Source organism: Aethalodelphis obliquidens, unplaced genomic scaffold (assembly GCF_003676395.1).
Source record: "Aethalodelphis obliquidens isolate GAN/ISIS:26980383/991018 unplaced genomic scaffold, ASM367639v1 scaffold52, whole genome shotgun sequence".
In the NCBI taxonomy this organism is placed as follows: Eukaryota; Metazoa; Chordata; class Mammalia; order Artiodactyla; family Delphinidae; genus Aethalodelphis; species Aethalodelphis obliquidens.
The window spans coordinates 3,423,780-3,440,232 of NW_020837996.1; the positions used below are offsets into that span (position 1 = coordinate 3,423,780).

A 16,453-nucleotide genomic window follows, 5' to 3' on the forward strand; every position below is an offset into this window, starting at 1 on the left:
TATGTTCCCAACCCTGCCTCATGGGTTTACTGTGAGGATGAACTGAGAAAACCCATAGAGTGCTGGGACCCCGGCTCTGGGCAGGCCAGAGGTACTCAGGGCTGCCATAAGTATTATTCCCAACCAAGGCAATTTTTAAATTCCCAGAACCCTTGAGCTTGAAACCCCAAATAAAAATTCCCCAAGGGGTTGTACTCTTCCAGTCCAGTAGGGTTGAGGTATCTGGATAAAGGCACTTTCCCAGTAGGGTTGAGGTATCTGGATGAAGGCACTTTCCCCCTGCTTCTAAACTCCTTATAAACCACGAGATTGATTCCCTGTGAGGAATCAACAGGGAACTGTCACTTTTGCCTTTGAGAGATTCCAGGCTAAGTTTTGTGAGGCAGGTAACTTACCTCAGCGAGGGAACAGTGAGGCTGGCAGGCCTCAGCCAGGTCCATGGCCCTTACCCCGTCACAAGTCTCTCCTGAAGAAATGGTATGTGATGCAGATAATTATATAACTTATATAAATACAAATTATTTATACACACAGATTGTCTTAGCTCACACTGCCATAACAAAATACCACAGACTGGGTGGCTTAAACAACAGAAGTTTACTTTCTTACAGTTTTGGAGCCTGGAAATCCACGATCAGCTTTGCCAGCATGGCTGGGTTCTGGTGAAGTCTCTCTCTCTGGCTTGCGGATGGATACCTTCTTGCTGTGTCCTCACATGGCAGAGAGAGAGAGGAGAGAAAAGGAGAGGGGGAGAGAGGGAGATGGGGAGAGGGAGAAAAGGAGGGAAGGAGACAGGGAGGGAGCAGTCTAGCATGTGAGCTCTCTGGTCTCTTCTTATAAGGGCACTAATCCCGCCCTGAGGGCCCTACCCTCTTGACCTCATCTAAACCTATTTATCTCCTAAAGGCCCCATATCTCCAAATACCATCACATTGGGCATTAGAGCTTCAACATATGAATTTTGGGGAGACACAATTCAGTACATAGCACAGATGTTTAATACAATGCTATTTATAGTAGTGAAGATTAAGAGCAACCTAAGTGGCCAAAAATAGGGAAATGTTTAAATAAATTAGATAAACCATACTGTGGGATATTTTGTAGGAATTAAAATGATGATTGTAAAAGATGTTAGTTCTTTGTACACATGTAGAAATGTTTACATTATAATGTTAAGAGGAGAGGGAGGCAGGTTTCAGAAGTGTGTATACAGGGTGAGCTAAAGAATGCACAGGACAGAGCCTGACAGGAAATATATCTAAAATTCTGTGGTGGTTGCCTCTGTGTGGGGGGATTAGGGCAGAGATTATTGTTATTAGTTTTATACGTTCATGTTGAAAAATTCAAACAATGCAGAAAGCCCGAAGTAGAAAGTTGCAAAATTGCTGCAGATTCCACTACTCAGTGAGAATTATTAATGTTAATATTCTGGAATAGTCTTCCAGGCACCTTTTGGTGCATGTGTCTTTACAGGTAGAGCGTTTTGTATACATGGAGTTTATAATCAAGGAGAAGTAATAAATGAATGATGCTGGTACCTTCATGGTATATCTCAGCCCTCTGTGCTTCTTACCTGTACTTCCTGGAATATGTTGCAGAATGAAAAGTGTCACCTCCTGGTAGAGCATGAAACCCAGAAGCTGAAGGCCCTGGACGAAAGCCATAACCAGAACCTAAAGGAATGGCGGGACAAGCTTCGGCCACGCAAAAAGGTAACCCTGGCTGGGCTGGTGGGCTCAGTGGTGGGCTCTGCTTCGTGTTGTGCCATCGGTTCTGCCTGGGGTATGGATATAGATACAGATATGGATAAGGTACAGATTTATGGATTTATTTGAAGGAACTGGCTCACCCAGTTGTTGGGACTGTGAAGCCTGAAATCTGCAGGGCAGACTGCAGGCTGGAGAGCCAGGGAAGAGTTGATGTTGCAGCGCTGAGCCCCAGGGCAGTATGGAGGCCCAATCCCTCTTTCTTTAGCGGGACCTCAGTCTTTTCTCTTAAGGCCTGCAACTGATTGAGTGAGGCCCAACCACATTTTGGAGGGTAAGCTGCTTTATTCAGTCTACTGAGTTAAATGTTAATCACATATAAAAAAATTCCTTCACAGTGACATCTAGACTAGTGTTTGACCAAACAACTGGCTACCATGGCTTTGCCAGGTTGACAAATAAATTGACCATCACAGGGCCTCAGTGTGGTCATTTGTAAAGTGAAGATAATGAATACTGTATAGTGTTATGCAGAAAGCCACCAGCCCACAGTATAGGCCAAGGATGTACTCATGTCCTCCCACTCTCCTAAACTCTCTGAGGAGACAGCTGCCCTAATTACCCTTGATCATGTGTCCTGAGCCCTGAGGTTTGTTCTGCCGTCGTACTTGAGCTCTACTTGCTGTAACTGTGATCTGCCCAGGAGGCAGTTGCCCACCTCAGCCATATAACGGCCTTGGGAGTCCTTGAATAGAGGCTTCCCTCCCTGTGCTAATGGAGCTTTCTAGCTGGAAGCTGGCCAGGGTCCCAGACCTTCCTGTTAATAGGCCCACGCTTATCTGTAACCACGCATGGTCCGCTAGGACTTTTGATACTTGACACTCAAATCAATTACACTCCTGCTGACACAGGCGGATTTGGCATCAGGAAATAGATGCTCACCTGGTTCTCTTACCTAGGGCTTCTATACCCTTGGCACATCCTGAGAGGCTGAAAATGAATCATCATCTTGCCTCTAGCAACTGCCCAGATTGCTTCTTGCGGGTGCCTGGGCTTAGGGGAGGTGCCGCAGGGTGTATCTGGAGAGCCGTTGGATTTTGCTGGTGCGGGCTGCCTCTTTCCAGAATTCTTTGTAGAATCATCCCATCCTTAAGTCACCTGGGTTGCTGCTGGAACACTGGCCCGGAGGTGGTGATCTGCATCCTGCAATAAACGTTCTTTTACACTCTTGCATTTCAGTCAGCAGCTCTGAGCTGCTGCCCATGTATGGGGGGGCAGGCGAGATGACTGTACATTGTGGAGTATTTTTAGAAAAATTCAGATTTCTTTCTTTCAGTAAGTATAGAATATCTTGTAAGGTCAATAAGGTGTTGCTTGGGTCATAGCTGACACAGAGTGTGGCCTCAGACAAGTCTTCCCTCCTGAACCTTGCTTTTTGGGGCCATAAGATGAAGATAACATTTCTTCCCTTAAAACAGGTGTTAGTACACTATTGCCCATGGGCCAAATCTGACCCACCACCTGTATTTGTAAATAAAGTTTTAATGGAACACAGCCATGCTCATTCATTTACATATCGTCTCTGGCTGATTTTACACCAAACAGCAGTTGAGTAGTTGCAACAGAGACCTTAAGGTTTGCAAAGGCAAAAAAATTTACCATCTGGCCCTTTACAGAAAAAAGACTGCTGACTCCTGCCGTAGGTTCTATAGAGGAATATATAGGTTATATAGAGGTAAAATAGAGTAGTGCTCAAGAGCATAGGCTTTAAGGAAGACAGACGTGGGAGAAAGTCCTAGCTCCCCCATTACTCGCTGTGAGACCCTGGGCAAGTTACTAAACCTCTCTGTGCTCAAAAAAGTGGTAGCTAGGCGCTTCCCTGGTGGCGCAGTGGTTGAGAGTCCGCCTGCCGATGCAGGGGACACGGGTTCGTGCCCCGGTCTGGGAAGATCCCACATGCTGTGGAGTGGCTGGGCCCGTGAGCCATGGCCACTGAGCCTGCGCGTCCGGAGCCTGTGCTCCGCAACGCGAGAGGCCACAACAGTGAGAGGCCCGCGTACAAAAAAAAAAAAAAATAATAATAATAATAGTTTTAAAGAGAGAGACATAATAGAATGCTGGTCAAATCCTGTGAAAGTGGTCACTTCTATAGTGAAAGTAATAAAGAAGCCACATTTACTGAGTAACCCATGTGTGCCTGGCTTTGCAGATGGTGGCACAGTGTTTCAGAGCTTGAACTCTGAAGTTAGACCCATCTTGGCTCTGCTCCCAGCCAGCTGAATGACCTTGGGCAAGTGACCTAAGCTCTCTGAGCCTCAGTTTCTCCATCGTTAATGGGGATAGTGGTATCTATCTCATAGGGTGAAGATTAAATAAGATGTAATGCACTTAGCATAGTGTCTGACATGTAGGAAGTACTAAGTAATTATAGCCCATTAGTTTTTCATTTAATCTTTGCAGTAGCCCGGCCAGGCAGGTAGTGATATTGCCATCTTACACGAGAGAAAACAGGCTTGGAGAGGAAAGGTAGCATGCAGAGGCCCACCCAGCTGGTAATGGAGCTGAATCCTATTTGACTGTAAAGCCCCTGCTCTTTCCTCTGCACTCTGCTTCCTTTCTTAATCGAATAATTATTTATTTTTGGAGAACCCTCAAGAAATTTTTCTGGTAGGACACAAGTTAGCTAGATAAACTTGCGTGTGCCCAAGGGAAGCTCCTGCAGTGCTTGTCATCTAGATGCTCCCCTTGCAGTTATCTGATGTGCTTTTACAACGTAGAGAACCCCTGTCCTACCACAGATGTTCAGAATTAGAATCTCAGGGGGGTGGCATGACTGCATGTATATTTTGAAAAGAAGTCCCCTGATTTTGCAGGACGGTGCCCCGGTTAGGAACACCATGTAACTCGGACAACACTGCTGTTAAACCTCTTGCTTTATTTTCTACCTCAGGTTTTTCTCCATTCTTTGGGTTGTTTTCCTGCCAGATGATTTGCACACCCCATCTAGACTGGCATTTCCCCAAAGCAGAGCCCTTGGTCCATAGGAAACTCCTGCGTGGCTGTGGCACGAGGAAGGAGGAGGTGGTACCTACCTTCTGGGTGATGGGCGCTGGGACAGGAGCGAGGGAAGACCAAGTTACCCAAGCACTGAGGCCTGGGAGGGGAAGTTCCAGAGAAGGCCACTTTGGTGGGGGTCCTGTGGTTGGGGAAGACTTGTGTCCTAAGGGATCCAAACGAGCTCCGTCTGCCCTCTGTCCTAGGCTCTGGAAGAAGAGCTGAACCAGAAGAAACGAGAGCAGGAGATGTTCTTCAAAATGAACGAGGAGGCAGAGTGCCTGAGCCCCACCACTCCAAACAAGGCCACCAAGTTCTTCCCCTACAGCTCTGCGGATGCTTCGTAACAGCCGCCCAGGGCTGTGGCTGGCAGGCCGGTGGGCCTCGGGGCCCTCCCATTCTCTGTGAACAAGTAACTCAGGAGCCCCTTCCCCCTTGCTTCCATGCCGGCTCGAATCCAGCCCCTTGCCTTGTGCCACCCCAGCTGTGCCTGACAGACCCACCCGGCGTTTCTGACTTCTCGCTGGTCGTGGAGGGCGAGGTTCTATGATGTGCTGCCTGATACTAACGTGCATTCCATTTGAGCCCCAGGTTCCTTTGAGCTGTCAGCGACTTGGGCTGTTGGGGGGGCCAGGGACCAGGAGGAATAGGTGTTCTGTGGCCTCGAGGCCCCTCCTGTTTGCCAAAACACCAGCTTTGCTGTCTGTGGGCACAAAGTGCTACTGCTGAAGTCACCGTGGGCGTGTCCTATTGTAATTGCCGGTGGCTTTTCAGCCATTCCCTGCAGTGTCAGACCAAGAACCACGCCTTCTAACAGCCATTCTGGTTCCCAGTGGAGCCTAGTCTGCAGCCAGCTGCTCAGGGGGTGCCCTTCTTCCTCCAGTTCCCCCAATCTGCTTTCTTCTTGAGACAGCATCTACAGTGGTGGGATGGGGAGAGGCTGAACGCTTCACCCTGATCTCAAGTGTTTCGTGCCATCTTGTACTCTCCCTTCCTGCACATACATGCACGCACGCACGTGCGCGCACACACACACCCTTGGCCCCCTGGGCCTCTTGTGCCAGGTGGATTGGAACATGTTCGCTGCCTGGGCCTGCGCCACTGAACACGTGAGGGGAGCCGTTGGTGTGGGCGTGCTGGGGGTTGGCACCAGAGGCACAGGCTGAACCGCCAGCCTGCACGGGATCCTATGTTCAGGGATAAATTCCTCGCCGCACAAGACTTTCCCACCCCAGTCATTCTGTCTCACACTTGCCCACCCTGTCTGCAGGTGATACGGGAAGGCTGCTTCCCTCTGCTCTGTGTCCCTCCTAGTTCAGAGTCCGGCCTCACACTTCAGACAGAGGCTGGCAGTCAATGGAACTTCTGTTCAGGGAGAAAAAGCATCAGGGAGAAATGCAGTGCTTCCCGCCCCCAGGAACCTGGCAAAAGCAAAGCTTCTGTATCTCAGATGGAATGCTGGGCCTTTGGATGACTCAGCTGGCCTCCCACAGATTCTGAGCCCCACAGGCTGCAGAGCGTAGATAACCCAATAAAAGCAAATGCTCAACCCAGCGTTCCGTTTATTTACAAAGAAAACTTTTTTTCACCTTTATGTCTAACTTGAAAAAAATATAAATAAATGGCTTCCTTAGGAAAATGCCTGCTTTAAAAAAAGCGGAAAACTGAAGGTGATTCTGAGGAATCAAATGGGTGTACCGAGTCTGGGTACTATTTTGGTGGTGATGGGGTGGTTGACACACCCTGGGAGGACTTCCTCTTTCTTCACTCCTATAGGTAAGGGTTCAGTGCTTTGTCTTTCTGAAGCAATTCCCTGGAGTTTTCTGGGGACTGGTTGTAAATGGATCTTGGGAAAGTAGGGTAACCATTCAATAGAAAAAGGGACTTGGGGTTCCAAAGACTTACATATGCAGTAAAGATGCATGGGGGCCGTGGGAAGGCACTGGTCCTCTTCGGTTAGTGAGCACTCAGCTTGCCTGCTTCACTATTTGACCCAGAAGGGACAATTTTCAGGTCTCACACAAATGAGACAAGTGAAACAATTATGCCCTTTGATTCTCTTTGGTGCACAGGTGCTGGGAAAACGTGAACTAACAGTGTAACTACAGAACACAGACCCAGTTCCACCAGGCGAGGCCAGCATTGGCGAATGGTCAGGTGATGGCCAGTGGCAGGGCTGACTTGTGCTTTAGTTACAATACTGCCTTTTGTAGCCTGGGGTGTGAGAATGAGTATTAGGTGAAATGCCGGTTTCATGGTGTAGGTGAAAGTCTTTGATCATTTCCTTCTTTGGTTTGTCGTTCACATTGGAATCTCATTCAAGGAGCTGCTGCTTCCTGCTCAGTGCTGCCTTAGCCTTAACACCTCCCCTGTCCTTCCTGGATGGGGTCTGGTTGGGTCTCCCAGTCTCACAGTTGAGCCAGCGTGCAATGCCCAGCATTGAGAAGGCCCGTGCAGTATTCTCTGTGTTCTGTGCTAATGTTTTCTCTGGAAGGAACAGACGGAACTGTTTCACATTTACAGTCAATTTTTAGCAGAGTAAATAGAACTAACTTATATTTTCCTCTTTATGAAGAATAGAAGTTATTTTTATGTAGTTTCCAAACTTTATATAAAAAACTTTTGTAAAATGTTCTCTTCAGAGTTAACTGCGAGAATGTAAATATGCTTCTAATAAAATAACAAGGTTGGAAACTCTTTGCATTTGGGTTTGTTCTCTTGGATTCGGGTGGGAAAAGCAGGGCAGACTTAAACAAGAAAGGGTTTCCTATCTTCTGAGTACACCGGTGCCTCCCAGGTTGTACAGCAGGTCAGACATTGGGGTTTCTGTTCTGAAAGAAGTTATGCTTGGCTGTGTGTGTGTTTTCTCTACAGACATTTATATCATTCTCATTTAACAGTGAACATTTGACCCCAGGAGTTTTTACATGTTAACTTATTGAATCCTTTCAACAACCCACGAGGAAGACATTGTCATTCTCGTTTTATAGACAAGGAAACATGCTGGGTAAGGGGAGAGTCGGGCGAAAGCTCAGAGCACTGGTAAGTGCTGATAAAGTGCCTGTGGCTTCAAAGTTTGAACCTCACTGTCTCCTCCACAGCTCCTCTCCTGCCAACTGCACCCATTACATTTAGCAAAGGTCACACACACTTAACCACCAGCATCTCTGCCATGTTCAAAAGTGTCAGCCATGGGCTTCCCTGGTGGCACAGCGGTTAAGAATCCGCCTGCCAGTGCAGGGGACACGGGTTCGAGCCCTGGTCCGGGAAGATCCCACATGCCGCGGAGCAACTAAGCCCGTGTGCCACAACTTCTGAGCCTGCACTCTAGAGCCCACGAGCCACAACTACTGAGCCTGCGCTCTAGAGCCCACGAGCCACAACTGCTGAGCCCATGTGCCACAAAAACTGAAGCCCGCATGCCTAGGGCAACAAGAGTAGCCACCGCAATGAGAATCCCGCGCACCGCAACGAAGAGCAGCCCCCGCTCACCGCAACTGGAGAAAGCCTGCGCACAGCAAAGACCCAATGCAGCCCCCAAAAAAGTGTCAGCCATGCCTCTAAAACCTCATTCAGGGGTTCTTAACCTGGAGTCCATGGACCCCCCCCCCCCAAACACACACAAGGGATCCATGGGTAGGATTCAGGGTGTCTTTGCACCTGGATGGGAAATGTTTGGTCTTTAGTTTCACTAACCTCCAACTGAAACACAGCATTTCCTTTCCTTATGGGTATAGGCAACAAACTCTAATATTATTAGCAGTACTTGTGACTATGTCAGCAGTAGAAATCACAGAGACTGCATCTCACGTTACAGCTGTTGCAGACATCTTCAATTATCATTTTCGTTCATCATTTAATTATAGTAGTTATTGGACCTACTACTAGATCTTGTTATTTAATGAGATACAAATATAATACATATGACATATATCACACATAGTGTATATATTTTCTGATATTTTGACACCTCTATTTCATTATGACTGGTTTCACTTGTAATCTATGTGCTTTATACTGTGCATTTGAAAATACTATTCTGAGAAGGGGTTTATATTGTTTGTGGAATGCCTTAAGAACCCCTCCTCTGTCTGTAGCCCTGAGTTGTCACTGGCCTAGAAACTTTCCTGTCACTGTCCAAGAAACCTTTTCACCAGCAGGTGGCAGTCCACTGTCACAGTGTCCCAAAGGTCTGTGAACTCAATGTGTCTGAGGGGATGCAGGCGGATAAGCAGCTGGCATGCCTCCCATTAAGGAGTAGAAATTGACTGAGGTTCCCAGGGAAAAAGGTTCATTCGACTGGTGGAAAAGACAGTGCATTAGGGGATGTGTGGCACTTTTCCCAAGTTCCCATGAGATTTCCCATGAGATCCTTCCACATTAATTGACACCTCTTAAACGCCAAGTGTTAGAGACGCTGAAATGAATAAGACATTGACACTGGCTTCAAAATGCTTGTCCTCCTGGGGAAACAGACCTGGTGAAGCAGAGTGTTAGTTCAGGCTGATGTAGCCTGGGAGAATCAGGGAAGGCTTCCCAGTGGAGGTGATGCCGAGTCTAGGAGAACAAACTTGTATGTGCCAAAACACATGCATTCAGAGACTGGGCTATAGTTGAGAGTGAATGGTTTATGGGCCATGAGGCTGAGAAAAGGACAGGGCCAGACCGGCATTCCAGGCTCAGGCTGACCTTTACTGCCCCGAGAGCAGTACGAAGGCTGGGAAAGAGTTTACTCAGAGGAAGGACAATTGAAATCATGAGTGTAGCAATCCAAGAGATGGGCCGAGAAGAACAGAGACAAAATCAAATGGGAAGATTGGCTCACAAAGGTTGGAGACTTTAGGAAGGAAAGGGCAGACTGCAGGCTTCATGAGGGCAGGGAGTAAGACCTTAGCTGACCCCTAAACACCCAGAATCCAGCACGCTGCAACACCAAGATACGCAGTCTGGGCTTCTCATGCCATAAAGGGAGCAGTAGGGATCTGGGGGCTATAGAATGGATGTATATTAACTCACTGTGCTACCATGGGTGTTCACTATGTCTGATTAACAAGTATGTCTTTAGTTAAAAATGAAACAGAGAACTTTCAATTCCAGTGATGGCAGACTAGGTCATCCTGATCAGTCTTGACACTGAGGACGATTAGAAAATCTGGACAAAAATACTGAACATGAGACAGGCTGGGACCTGGGACCCTTTGCTGCAGTGCTTGCACCTGGGCAAATGTCTCTTCGAGCAACAGAACACAAAGAAACTACAAGGGACTAAAAACAACTGCATGCATGCACAGATGGGGCAAGTTATGCGCAACGGGATACAAAGAGGCCAGAAGAACCCAACTCTCATTTCTGAAGAGCTGGGAGAAAAAGCAGGGTGTCAGGAGCAAAAGCAGGGTACCATGCATGCCCCCTCCACAAAGCACCACCAAAGGGCTGGACACACCACCGAAGCCACCCCTCCAGGCTGGTCCTTGGACACACCCCTACCCTCACCCCATATAAGGAACCAGCTCATGCCCACGCCCCCTTCCCTGGGAAGGGAAAAGCCTTACCTGAATTTCCAGTCTAGCCTCTTATCAATATCTATTGATTAAGGAGGCCAAGAACCCTGGTTGGTAACAGATTTATGGCACCCAATGTGGGGCAGTTGTCCCCTTCCCGGAAGGGGATCTGGGCACCTCTGGGACCACCGAATGCTGCAGCTTCCCACCTGAACGTCTTGTTTCAGCATCACCATGTTTGGTAAGTCTGCCTTCCTGGCCCCTGGGGGCCTCAGTACCCTCATTCAGGCAATGCTTCCCCCTCTCCCTTGTCCCTTTCCCTCTCCTGATAGCTCTCTACCTCTCCTCTCTCTGTCCTCTCCTACTTCTGGCCTATCCTTCCGCGTGGACGTCAGGCAGCTACAGCATCACTCCTCTCAGCTTGTGAGACCATGCTCCCTCTGGCCGGCAATGGCTCACCTTGACAGGTGACAAGCAGAGGCGGGAAAGGCTCGCCTCACACTGTGCAAATCCTGGTCCAGCGGGCTCTCTCTGCAGGGAAGATTTATGAGAGTGATAGAGGCTCAAACCTCATACTGTGTAGTGGCTGGAAGTCCTATTGTCCTGATATTCTCACCTTTATTTTCCTGCTGTCTCTCTTTTTTCAGTCTTTTCTGTCCCTCCTCCCTTTATCTCTCCCTTGATCCTTATACCTGCACTCCGGTCCCCTTTATCCTGAAAACTTCTTGTTCGTGTCTTTAAGTTTTTGTCATTGGTATCTTTGTTTTATGTAGTTTTGTCTGTCCAATAGCTCCTGCAAGTCTCCGCCGACATTGTGGGCACAGTGGAGCACTTAAGCCTTGAAATACAAACACAGCCCACATCACCCAAGACTCCAGCCTTGGGCTACTTACTGGGATTTTAAAGAAAAACAGGCAGTGGGGGTGGGGCGGGGAGAGGAGCTTGCATCTTTCTCCTCTGCCTTTGCAACGTAACTATTCTATCTGAACTCAAGGAGTTTGCATTTCTCTCCTCTGCTTCTGCAATGTAACTATTCTGCCTGGGCTCTCAGGAACTACCTGATCTATCTGTAGCCCCCCAAATTGAGAAGAGAAAAAAAAAGAGGTCTTTTAAATTCAAGTGGGGTGGGAATGTAAATTGGTACAACCATTATGGAGAACAGTATGGAGGTTCCTTAAAAAACTAAGTATAGAACTACCATATGATCCAGCAAGCCCACTCCTGGGCATATATCCGGAGAAAACCGTAATTCAAAAAGATACATGCACCCCAATGCACCACTATTTACAACAGCCAAGACATGGAAGCAACCTAAATGTCCATCAACAGAGGAATGGATGAAGAAGATGTGGTACATATATACACAACAGAATATTACTCAGCCATAAAAAAGAATGAAATAATGCCATTTGCAGCAACATGGATGGACCTAGAGATTATCATACTGAGTGAAGTAAGTCAGAGAAAGACAAATATCACATGATACCACTTATATGTGGAATTCACAAAAAAAAAATGATACAAATGAACTTACTTACAAAACAGAAACAGACTCACAGATCTAAAAATCAAATTTATGGTTACCAAAGGGGAAACCTGAAGGGAAGTGATAAATTAGGAGATTGGGAGTAACATATACACAATACTATATATAAGATAGATAAACAACAGGATCTACTGTATAGCACAGGGAACTCTACTCAATATTCTTTAATAACCTATATGGGAAAAGAATCTGAAGAAGAATGGATATATATATATTGGGTTGGCCAAAATGTTGGGTTTTTCCGTAATATATGTATACTTTTCCCAATATATGTATAACTGATTCACTTTGCTGTACACCTGAAACTAACACAGCATTGTGAATCAACTATGCTCCAATACAAATTTTTAAAAAATTAAAAAAATGGGACGAGGGGAAGATGGTGGAAGAGTAAGACACGGAGATCACCTTCCTCCCCACAGATACATCAGAAATACATCTACATGTGGAACAACTCCTACAGAACACCTACTGAAGGCTGGCAGAAGACCTCAGACCTCCCAAAAGGCAAGAAACTCCCCACGTACCTGGGTAGGGAAAAAGAAAAAAAGAAAAAACAGAGACAAAAGAATAGGGATGGGACCTGCACCAGTGGGAGGGAGCTGTGAAGGAGGAAAGGTTTCCACACACTAGGAAGCCACTTCGCGGGCAGAGACTGCGGGTGGCGGAGGGGGTAAGCTTGGGAGCTGCGGAGGAGAGCGCAGCAACAGGGGTGTGGAGGGCAAAGCGGGGAGATTCCCGCACAGAGTATCGGTGCCGGCCGGCACTCACCAGCCCGAGAGGCTTGTCTGCTCCCCCGCCGGGGCGGGTGGGGCTGGGAGCTGAGGCTCGGGCTTTGGTTGAGCGCAGGGAGAGGACTGGGGTTGGCGGCCTGAACACAGCCTGAAAGGGTTAGTGCACCACGGATAGCCGGGAGGAAGCACGGGAAAAGGTCTGGAGTTGCCGAAAAGGCAGGAGACTTTTTCTTCCCTCTTTGTTTCCTGGTGCTCGAGGAGAGGGGATTAAGAGCGCTGCTTAAAGGAGCTCCAGAGACGGGCGCGAGCCGCGGCTAAAAGTGGGGACCCCAGAGACGGGTCGAGACGCTAAGGCTGCTGCTGCCGCCACCAAGAAGCCTGTGTGCGAGCACAGGTCACTATCCACACCTCCCTTCCGGGAAGCCTGTGCAGCCCGCCCCTGCCAGGGTCCCGGGATCCAGGGACAACTCCCCCGGGAGAGCGCACGGCGCGCCTCAGGCTGGTGCAACGTCACGCTGGCCTTTGCCGCCGCAGGTCCGCCCCGCACTCTGTGCCCCTCCGTCCCCCCGGCCTGAGTGAGCCAGAGCCCCCGAATCAGCGGCTCCTTTAACCCCGTCCTGTCTGAGCGGAAAAACAGACGCCCTCCAGCGACCTACACGCAGAGGCGGGGCCAAATCCAAAGCTGAACCCTGGGAGCTGTGAGAACAAAGAAGAGAAAGGGAAATCTCTCCCAGCAGCCTCAGAAGCAGCGGATTAAAGCTCCACAATCAACTTGATGTACCCAGCATCTGTGGAATACATGAATAGACAACGAATCATCCCAAATTGAGGAGGTGGACTTTGAGAGCAAGATTTATGATTTTTTCCCCATTTCCTCTTTTTGTGAGTGTGTATGTGTATGCTTCTGTGTGAGATTTTGTCTGTATAGCTTTGCTTCCACCATTTGTCCTAAGGTTCTGTCGGTCCGTTTTTTTGTTTTTTTTTTTTAATTTTTGTTTCTTAATAATTATTTTTTAATTTAATAACTTTATTATATTTTACTTTATTTTACTTTATCTTTTCTTTCTTTTTTCCTTCCTTCCTTCCTCCCACTGTCCCTCCCTCCCTCCCTTCTTTCTTTCCTTGTTTCCTCTTTTCTTCTTTCTTTCTTCCTTCCTTCCTTCCCTCCTTTCTTTCTTCTTCCTTCCTTCCTTCCTTCCTATCTTTCTTCCTTCCTTCCTTCCCTCCTTCCTTCCTACTTCTACTAATTCTTTCTCTCTACTTTTTCTCCCTTTTATTCTGAGCCGTGTGGATGAAAGGCTCTTGGTGCTGCAGCCACGAGTCAGTGCTGTGCCTCTGAGGTGGGAGAGCCAACTTCAGGACACTGGTCAACGAGAGACCCCCCAGCTCCACATAATATCAAATGGCGAAAAACTCCCAGAGATCTCCATCTCAACACAAGCACCCAGCTTCACTCAACAACCAGCAACTACAGTGCTGGACACCCTGTGCCAAACAACTAGCAAAAAAGGAACACAACCCCACCCATTAGCAGAGAGGCTGCCTAAAATCATAATAAGTCCACAGACACCCCCAAACACACCACCAGACGTGGACCTGCCTACCAGAGAGACAAGGTCCAGCCTCATCCACCAGAACACAGGTGCTAGTCCCCTCCACCAGGAAGCCTACACAACCCACTGAACCAACCTTAGCCACTGGGGACAGACACCAAAAACAACGGGAACTACGAACCTGCAGGCTGCAAAAAGGAGATCCCAAACACAGTAAGATAAGCAAAATGAGAAGACAGAAAAACACACAGCGGATGAAGGAGCAAGATAAAAACCCACCAGACCTAACAAATGAAGAGGAAATAGGCAGTCTACCTGAAAAAGAATTCAGAATAATGATAGTAAGGATGATCCAAAATCTTGGAAATAGAATGGACAAACTGCAAGAAACATTTAACAAGGACCTAGAAGAACTAAAGATGAAACAAACAATGATGAACAAAATAAATGGAATTAAAAATACTCTAGATGGGATCAATAGCAGAATAACTGAGGCAGAAAAACGGATAAGTGACCTGGAAGATAAAATAGTGGAAATAACTACTGCAGAGCAGAATAAAGAAAAAAGAATGAAAAGGACTCAGGACAGTCTCAGAGATCTCTGGGACAACATTAAATGCACCAACATTCGAATTATAGGGGTTCCAGAAGAAGAAGAGATAAAGAAAGGGACTGAGAAAATATTTGAAGAGATTATAGTTGAAAACTTCCCTAATATGGGAAAGGAAATAGTTAATCAAGTCCAGGAAGCACAGAAAGTCCCATACAGGATAAATCCAAGGAGAAATACGCCAAGACACATGTTAATCAAACTGTCAAAAATTAAATACAAAGAAAGCATATTAAAAGCAGCAAGGGAAAAATAACACACAAGGGAATCCCCATAAGGTTAACAGCTGATCTCTCAGCAGAAACTCTGCAAGCCAGAAGGGAGTGGCAGGACATATTAAAAGTGATGAAGGAGAAAAACCTGCAACCAAGATTACTCTACCCAGCAAGGATCTCATTCAGATTTGATGGAGAAATTAAAACCTTTACAGACAAGCAAAAGCTGAGAGTGTTCAGCACCACCAAACCAGCTTTACAACAAATGCTAAAGGAACTTCTCTAGGCAAGAAACACAAGAGAAGGAAAAGACCTACAATAACGAACCCAAAACAATTTAGAAAATGGGAATAGGAACATATATATCGATAACTACCTTAAATGTAAATGGACTAAATGCTCCCACCAAAAGACACAGATTGGCTGAATGGACACAAAAACAAGACCCATGTATATGCTGTCTACAAGAGACCCACTTCAGACCTAGAGACACACACAGACTGAAAGTAAGGGGATGGAAAAAGATATTCCATGCAAATGGAAACCAAAAGAAAGCTGGAGTAGCAATTCTCATCAGACAAAATAGACTTTAAAATAAAGACTATTACAAGAGACAAAGAAGGACACTACATAATGATCAACGGATCGATCCAAGAAGAAGATATAACAATTGTAAATATTTATGCACCCAACATGGGAGCACCTCAATACATAAGACAAATACTAACAGCCATAAAAGGGGAAATCGACAGTAACACATTCATACTAGGGGAATTTAACACCCCACTTTCACCAATGGACAGATCATCCAAAATGAAAATAAATAAGGAAACACAAGCTTTAAATGATACATTAAACAAGATGGACTTAATTGATATTTATAGGACACTCTATCCAAAAACAACAGAATACACATTTTTCGCAAGTGGTCATGGAACATTCTCCAGGATAGATCATATCTTGGGTCACAAATCAAGCCTTGATAAATTTAAGAAAATGGAAATTGTATCAAGTATCTTTTCCGACCACAACGCTATGAGACTAGGTATCAATTACAGGAAAAGATCTGTAAAAAATACAAACACATGGAGGCTAAACAATACACTACTTAATAACAAAGGGATCACTGAAGAAATCAAAGAGGAAATCAAAAAATACCTAGAAACAAATGACAATGGAGACACGACGACCCAAAACCTATGGGATGCAGCAAAAGCAGTTCTAAAGGGGAAGCTTATAGCAATAAAAGCCCACCTTAAGAAACAGGAAACATCTCGAATAAACAACCTAACCTTGCACCTCAAGCAATTAGAGAAAGAAGAACAAAAAAACCCCAAAGCTAGCAGAAGGAAAGAAATCATAAAAATCAGATCAGAAATAAATGAAAAAGAAATGAAGGAAACGATAGCAAAGATCAATAAAAGTAATAGCTGGTTCTTTGAGAAGATAAACAAAATTGATAAACCATTAGCCAGACTCATCAAGAAAAAAAGGGAGAAGACTCAAATCAACAGAATTAGAAATGAAAAAGGAG

The 16,453-nt window shown here is 46.4% G+C and overlaps 1 protein-coding gene and 1 long non-coding RNA gene across 5 annotated transcripts in view; one reads left to right on the forward strand and one right to left on the reverse strand.

The window, feature by feature from the left end:
• Positions 1-7,457, forward strand: part of STK10 (serine/threonine kinase 10) — a 118,555-nt gene extending 111,098 nt beyond the window's left edge. For both annotated transcript variants that reach the window (XM_027084292.1, XM_027084293.1), the window contains 2 exons: positions 1,599-1,712; positions 4,967-7,457. In XM_027084292.1, the coding sequence (XP_026940093.1) occupies positions 1,599-1,712; positions 4,967-5,107 (255 nt within the window). In that variant the 3' untranslated portion in view covers positions 5,108-7,457. The remainder of the gene's footprint in view (positions 1-1,598; positions 1,713-4,966) is intronic.
• Positions 579-4,969, reverse strand: LOC113608229 (uncharacterized). Of its 3 annotated transcripts, none has more exons than XR_003428270.1 (4): positions 4,799-4,969; positions 2,649-2,909; positions 1,574-1,777; positions 579-699 (listed from the first exon to the last, which is right to left on the reverse strand). It is a non-coding gene; the product is annotated as an uncharacterized LOC113608229 (long non-coding RNA). The 3 variants fall into 3 exon arrangements; XR_003428268.1 differs by having other exon boundaries at positions 579-703; XR_003428269.1 differs by having other exon boundaries at positions 579-710.
• Positions 7,458-16,453: the final 8,996 nt, after the last annotated feature.